Raw genomic sequence first — 8,091 nt, forward strand, 5'->3', positions numbered from 1 at the left:
CTTTTATAAAGAATATCTCTTTGGATTTGAGACTTTAGTCTTTGCAACTTTACAGATCTTCTTTATGCACCAAGAGCTTGTAACACTCCAAAGAGAAAGGAAAAATTGAAATCGCATCATATGACCCCTTTAAAAACAGTAGTCTAAATACATTTAGTATAAATGCACAAACAATCACAAAAAAATACTGTAATTATATTCCCTTACTCGTTTTATACATTTAATTCATGTCTTCATTAATAATATCATAAAATGTATTATGATTGTCCAACATTTCTGCTAAAATACCATGGTGCAGTTAGTGTTACTACAGTAAATCCATGTTAAATGATGGCGATTTGTAGATTGAAAAGCCTTATGACTGTATAATTGCACACAGTGTTTCTCCTGTTTGTTAGTGCTGTTTCATCTGACTTTAAACTAGTTTAAATCACAGAATCATTTGTGTTCGCTGAACACTTCGTTGAATTCAAGCGCTGTTTAGTGCTCGTGTGACCGAGACTTTTCAAAGAATAAACGCATCTACTCTAGTAAGCTCGTGCTGCGATGCCATTTGAACTTTAAGCCGAGCGGATAAATAGTGTGGTGCAGTTTAAATGAGTAGCACTGTTTCGTTCCGCTTATAGCGCATAAACATTGTATCAAACATTTATTGAACTCTTGTTATCGTTTTGAGGAAAATTATATCGCAATAATTATCGTTATTGTTTTATCGACCAGACCTCTTTGGAAGGCTACTTTGCAGAGCGCACTCTTGAAGGGGTTGCCATGTCCACTTATTACAAGTGGCAATTATTAAGTGTCTTTCGGTTTGTTGTTTGGGCTCTGCACATAAAGTGATCCAGTTTATGGAGTTAATAAAGTAGATTTTGGTATGGTATGTGGCTTATTTCCATTTTTTGTTTTTGTTTTTCTAGCGAGATCTGGCAACACTAATGAGGCAAAATTTACCCTGTAATTTCTCGCATCACACATACAGAAAAGACACAACTCTGTGATATGCATTTTAATACGTCATTAACAGCAAGTTGTTCAGTTTGGTTCTGTATATGCTTCATAGAATTTCTGTAAATGCGGTTGTCACTACCTGCATTTTTCGGTTGTAGAATGTGGTTGGCACTCCCGCAAAAAATAACTGAACAGAATTTCAGAAAGGTGAATTGACTAAAAAATGTAGCTGCAGTGTGTACATGGCCAAAGTCATGTTTTAAAGTTACTAGACAGTAAAATTAGTAACTGAATTTACTGAAGTTTACTCAGCACTTCTGTTAGAGATATTTACACTACTGTATAAGTTCTGAAGACTGGAGTAATGACTGCTGAAAATTCATCACACAGAAATTTGCATCACAGGAATACATTATATCTTAATCTTAAAATATATTACAAGAGATATTTAAAAAACATTACCAACCCCAAACTTTTGAACGGCAGTGTACATTTAAAGTAAATTAGAGATCTTTAATCACAGCTTTGCTCTAAAGATTGTATTTGTCCCTAAACGTCATGTAATTGACGCACACTTTAGTTGGTTGTTTTACCTTTTTACCTTTTTGTTTTATTTTTAGTGAGCAGTTTTTGGCCAAAATAATTATAGTGGACTGGACTCCATGCTGAAAAGTGTGCCTACATGTAACAGTATCCGTTTTAATTGTAATGTAATTATTCATTTAATCGCCTTTTCACACCAAGCATGAATATTGGCACAAAGGAGACTTTGTGTAGAAGCAATGCACCATGGATTCACCCTACTTTTTATGCTTTAGGTCTATTTTTTTTTTTCTTTATGCAGTAATTAAAAACTTGCTGACCAATAAAAGATATACATTTAGCTTCAATAATGTTCATCCTGTTCTTTCACAGAGTATGCTTGTTGTATTTGATGGTAATGGGCAAATTAGTAGCCTTGTCTTGAAAGTCTCCAAAACCGACTTCTAATAAATAAGTTTTAATAAATGTGAACTACTTGTGAGGAATGCATCACAGAAAAATCACATGCCTCTTGTTCTGCTTCAGTGCTCTGTCTGCATATCTTCCGTGCGTCTCATATTCACACTTCAGCTCAATGCCTCCCCTGAGCCTGCTAAAAACCCCAAACATCAATAAGTGGAGAAATGAACACGTCCCCCCTCTGGAATGAAATGTGTGCATTGGTGAGGTGGTAACGCGATGCACACGCGGGCTGCTGATAATGTTCGTAAATGGCGAGTGAGGGGGTGGTTGCTGTTTGCGTGTTTTGTGCATCTGGCTGAAGGATGTCTTGCTCTGTCACGCAGTCATGGAAGCAGGCTGTTGAGTAACCAAATCTATATTGTTGGTCCTTGAATAAATTTGTAATATTGAGTTTTGATTATAATTGGTGCTGATTTGTAATGAATTGTCTGAAGTAGTTAGTTAAAATTCTTTCTGACTGTAGCTTTCAAGCTGTGTTCACCAAACTTGGCAGTTATTCAAGCTGTTCTGATTTAGTTTGCTTAATTTTTTTCTTGATATTCCTGTCAATTATCAAATGTCCCTCAAAAATAACACTGACTAAATGTTCTGTTGAACACACAAAAAGATATATGGTTGGTTGAAGAAAGCCATTGACTTTCTTTGAGGAAGGTTGACGGTACCCACTGACTTCCATAGTATGGAAAATATACTGCTGATGTCAATGGCTGCTGTCAACTGTTTGATTACCAACATTGTTAAAAATACATTCAGAAACAGCTTGACCTTTGAATTATGTGCAAATGTGTGAAGTTGGATTATTTTTCTTCTCTGTGTGTTTCTGCAGGTGAAGTGTATGACGTTGTTTGTGACCCACTACCCTCCACTGTGTGAGCTGGAGCACTTGTACCCGCAGAATGTGGGGAACTACCACATGGCTTTCCTGCTGAATGAGCCAGAGAGCACTTCTGATGGTGTGTATGGAATTTATCTACCCACTCACATTACATCAGCTTCTTGAGTTGAGATTGGGCTATATATAAGCTTCCATTCAAAATCCTGATCTTGCCGTTCTTGATAATGAACCATGCACGTTTATTAACTTCATCTTGATGTCATCTGTGAAAGCCATTAGTGTCTGGATCAGAGAGTTGATTTCTTCAGTGCACACAAAGCGGTAGTAGGGAAAGAGGAGTGCATTGTCTTGGAATATGCTGGATTTGGTAGCCTCTGAACCAGTTCCTTTGCTGTTGTATGTCAGCTGAGTCATTTGGGATTTCATGGATCACTTACTCGTCTTTGCATTGACCTTATGCTGCTTGAGTGATCAAGGAGTGCAGCACACTTTCTTAGACCTTCTGTTAGTCAGTCCACCTATTGTCTGATCTGTCCAGCGCTTGATTATTAATAAAATGGAATAGAACAGAGTACTCAACTCGTAACCAAATAATGTTTTTTTTTGTTTTTTTTGGGGGGGGGGGGTTTTTGATGTGCTTCGTGATGTTTTTTTTCTTCTGGAAAACCTTCCATTTAAGTTGTAGAATAACAAATGTCACTTTTACATGTGTGTTGAATGCCAGATTTAATTGTCCATGCTCTATGCCCCTCTTTTCATTTATTGGAGTTTTTTGATCGTTTCATGCCCATTTTATCTACTGACATGCCTTGATAGTTCACCCAAAAATGAAAATTCTGTCAGCATTTACTCACCCTCATGTCTTTTCAGTCATTAGACTTTGGTTAACCGTTAAAATGCAAATTAAGGTTTTATTTATTTTTTTAATTTGTGTTTTGAAGATTAAGTAAAGTCTTATGGTTTTGGAATGACATAAAAGTGAGTAAATGCATTCAATTTTCATCTTCGGGTGAATTTTCCATTTGAAGGCGATGAGACTGTCAATGTGATATTTGTTTCCAAGCATCTTTTTTTCAAATATCAGTTTGATATTCAAGAAACTGGAAATGGTTTTGGAAATGGTTGAATCAGTCAGTATGAAATATGAGAAATATTTTCCCTGCTTTCATGTGTGAAATTGATTTGGTAATAATTTGTGTAGTACATTGCTTGATCTGAATGACTTCAGGCAGTGACAGGTCAACAGATCATATTTGCTCTTACGTAGTGTTGAGGAGCAGATAGGACTGCAAAAGACAAGAAACCTAAGTGGTAATTTGTAAAGCTGATTCGCCAATTTCACTTTTACAACGATTAGCTTATTTGTTTATCTCAAGATCTTTTTCAAGTTTTTTTAAGGTTCAAAATTAAGCATCCTGCTTAGAAAGCCCAAGTCTGCTTCTTCTCCTGTGGTAGAAATTACTTTGGCTAGTACTTTGATTGGTAGAAGCTACTTTGCATAAACGAATGTGACTATGAGATGGAATTTGAACAAATTTATTGTCAAATTGATGGCTTGGAAACATCTGTCAACCAATCAGAGTCAGGCCTTCTGGACTTCTGTGGTATAAAATTACATTTTCCAGGAAGAAAGAGAATTCCAGAACCTTAAATCCTTGAAACACTGTTACAAGACCCAGGTAGTGGTTACTTAACAACTAGCTTGTGTGTATGACAGTAATCCTATTGCATTAGTCTTTCCTCTTCAGTTTCTCATTGTACTGTGCTGTCTGTGTAGTTTCGCCTACTGTCATTGAAATTCATGTGGAAATCACATGCAGAGTTCTGATCATCAGAATTCAACTAGGTTCACCCCCCCCCCCAGGGAATTGCTGAGAAATATTAGAAGAAATGTTCACAAATCATATTCACAAATCAGGTTAATAATAATTGTCATTACTGTCACACCATGACACAAGAAATGACTTTATCTGAGTTCTGAAGAAGTGTCTTTTATGGAAAAAGTTCTCAGCACAACTCAGTGACCTTCTAATGTCCATCATTAATGAAATATCTTTTCTCAGACAAAAAATTATTCACAGTTATTATGCCATTACATTGGTATTATTCACAGATTTGACACTTTGGTCATATGCTCTTATACTTTATAATTCAAGGTAATGTGTTTCATTTTTTTTATGTTAAAATGCTTTCTCTTATCCCAGTATAATGGCTAAAATACTTGATCAATTCATCAAATTTTAGCATAGTCCATTAAAGCATTATTTTGCAATATTAGCATAAAACAATATAGTATTTAAGCAGTAGACTGTTTATTACTGTATAAATTAAGTATCATCATCATCATCAGGATTATCATGAATCTTGTTTTTATAAATTCTTTTCTTCTCACATTGAATCCTCTGATCATTACTTTGATACACACATAGCGCTTCCAAAGTGTTTAATACCTCCGTTGCTCTCGTTACTAGAGGAGGAGGTGCAGCCAGAGTTCATCACATTTCTCTATCAGCTGATTGAAGGCGCAGCCGCCAGGAGCTATGGGCTAAATGTAGCACGTCTGGCTGAAATCCCAGAGTCCATCCTCAGGACCGCTGCATTCAAATCCAAAGAGTTGGAGGCTCTCGTGAACAGCCGGAGGTACGTGGGCTGATTGGTTACACAATGGAAAAAGAACACTGTAGTAATTTTGGAGGAGCTTCTTTCAGAACAAATGAAAGACTTTTCCGTGAGAGGAATATCTGAAGAGATTACAAATTATTCCTCGGTTTGAGGCTCTGTTTGAAAAATACTGTGTAGGCTGAGGCTCACATATTTTTATATGTTGTATTTGATTATAGACATTGAAGTCATTGCTAAAAATTGTCAGAATTAGAAATGTATTGTAACCTAATTGTGTAAAGTCAGCGGCTTTGCATAGATTATTTTCACATACAGTATGTGGAAGTCAGTTTGTCCAGTTGCATGTACATTATTTCCTATTAACACATGCATGAAATGTCGAAGAGGAAGTAAATAATTGACTAAATGGACAAAAGTCATTCTTCAGTTTAAAATGTTAATATTCAGAATCAGTTATCCATATGCATATATTAAAGTTTAAAGGGGTCATATGATGCGATATAATGAGTCTCAGTGTATATGCATTTGTATTTGCACCAGCCACTAAAACAGCAGCAATTGATCAAATGTCATTATGGAACCCTGTTTCCGCCACTGAATAAAAATTAACAAAAGGCATTTGCGCATTTTTTCTTACAATTCAGACTTTTTTCCTCACAATTTCAAGTTTATATCTTGCAGTTCTGACTTTCTTTGTCAGAATTGCGCATTTAAATCTAGCAATTCTGAGTTTTGTCTCGCAATTGCGAGTTTATATCACACAATACTGACTTCACGCAATTCTGAGAAAAAAGTCAACTGCGAGTTATGCATTGTATTTCTGACTTTATAACTCGCAATTGTGAGTTTATATCTCCCAATTCTGAGAAAAAAAAGTCAGAATTGTGAGATGTAAACTCACAATTGTGAGAAAAAAAGGTCAGAATTGTGAGATAAAAAGTCGCAATGACCTTTTTTATTTTTTATTCAGTGGCAGAAACAGGCTTCCATATTTCTTTGATTTGTCTTCATTATTAAAAAATATTTACTGAGGTATTGACACTGTTTAAACCTTTTTGTAATTGTGTGGTATGTAACATGATATTACCCCCTTCTGTCTTTACAAACATAGGAAAATGGTGAGACTGTTATCTGATGCCTGGAGTATCACCAACAAGGAAGCATTGCTGGATTGGAGAAAGTGTAGTCTCTAATAATAGCATGATGGTTTTTGCCCATAGGATGATGGTTGCAAAAACCGTTAAACAAACAGGAACTGAATATCATGTATTTGAATATCATGTATTTCATCACCCGTTTTAACGTGAACTCAAAACAACAGATCTTACAACTATGAATGATGTCTTACATAGACACTCTCCAGGTGCTTTGGCCAGAAGGTTTGCTGGTAATATGCTGTATTTGTGTCCATAGGAAAAAAGAAACTAATGCACCTTTCTAAGATTGTTAGTGTAATGTTGTATGTACATTAATTATACTAGAAATTAAACATTTTTCTGTAAATTGTGGTGTTCATTTAATTAGTTCACCCATAAATGAAAATCCTGTCATCATTTACTCACTCATGTATGATTTTCTTTCTTCTTCTTAATTTGAACAATGTTGGTAACCAAACAGTTTTATTTGATGTTGACAAAATGTAAGTTCTACAGGAGAATGCAAGTAATAAAGATTTGGAATGGTAATGGGTGACAATGTTCATTTCTTGGGTGAACTATCCCTTTAAGTTTCCTCAGTAATCTCATTGTCCTTTAAATGTGACGTCTGAGGTGAATGATAATCAGTCTTCATAAAAGCTGAAGCAGTCAGGCTAAGAACATAAAACCCTCCTGTGTCTTCCTTCCTTGCTCACATTTGCATTTATTTGAAGTTGCACAGGTTTGCTTTAATAATATTATTTTAAATGTCATTTAAAATCATGAATTATAGATGCTACACTATATAAAATAAACTGACTGAACTGGATTTTAAAATCGATTTGTATTATTTCATCTTTATATCATCAAATATGCAGTATATCAGTTATCATTACCATCTTAACCCTTAAGATTTGTCATCCTAACATCATAAAAGTTATAGCAAATCAGATGAAAATGAATGTGCATTTCTCAGATATAATTGAAGCTTGATAGAGTCTGAGAATGTCACTTGCTTGTGCACACGAAGCGTCCATGTGACAGTGATCCTTAGTGCAGCAATTGTCCCTTATCTGACACTTTGTGAGAATGTGCTTGAGAAATTCGAAATTTTAACTTGCGTGCCGTGTTTTGGTGTCATTGAGAAACAAGTGCAACATTGTCTAGCGCATGTTTACTGTACATAGACAACAATGGAAGAAAAAAAAACAGTTGAATGTAAAAACATGTTCTGTGTGAATGGCTGCTTAAGGCCTGTTCACACCAGGGACTATAATGGTAAATCTAAAATTGTAATTATCATTCTAGTCCTATGAGAATATGGAAGTCCACAAAACAGCTATAACTAACGTCACAGTTGAACGATATCATTGGAATTACTTTCAATTTTTTTCCCAGCTGATGAGCCATAAAAATATTGGTAGCCAGTCAGAATCCATCTGACTTTATAGAACTTGAGCATTTAAAGCAGCAGATGGCAAAAACAGCAGTGTATGCTTACCATAAACAGAATGGTATTATGTGTTGGTGTGGATATAGTTAACG

The 8,091-nt window shown here is 35.4% G+C and overlaps 1 protein-coding gene across 1 annotated transcript in view; it reads left to right on the plus strand.

Moving 5' to 3' along the window:
* Positions 1-6,969, plus strand: part of msh3 (mutS homolog 3 (E. coli)) — a 64,702-nt gene extending 57,733 nt beyond the window's left edge. Inside the window, exons 22-24 of the mRNA XM_016501017.1 lie at positions 2,780-2,906; positions 5,260-5,428; positions 6,522-6,969. Coding sequence (XP_016356503.1) covers positions 2,780-2,906; positions 5,260-5,428; positions 6,522-6,603 — 378 coding nt within the window. The 3' untranslated portion in view covers positions 6,604-6,969. The remainder of the gene's footprint in view (positions 1-2,779; positions 2,907-5,259; positions 5,429-6,521) is intronic.
* The last annotated feature ends 1,122 nt before the right edge of the window (positions 6,970-8,091 follow it).

Source organism: Sinocyclocheilus anshuiensis, unplaced genomic scaffold (assembly GCF_001515605.1).
Source record: "Sinocyclocheilus anshuiensis isolate Anshui unplaced genomic scaffold, SAMN03320099.WGS_v1.1 scaffold278, whole genome shotgun sequence".
NCBI lineage: Eukaryota > Metazoa > Chordata > Actinopteri > Cypriniformes > Cyprinidae > Sinocyclocheilus > Sinocyclocheilus anshuiensis.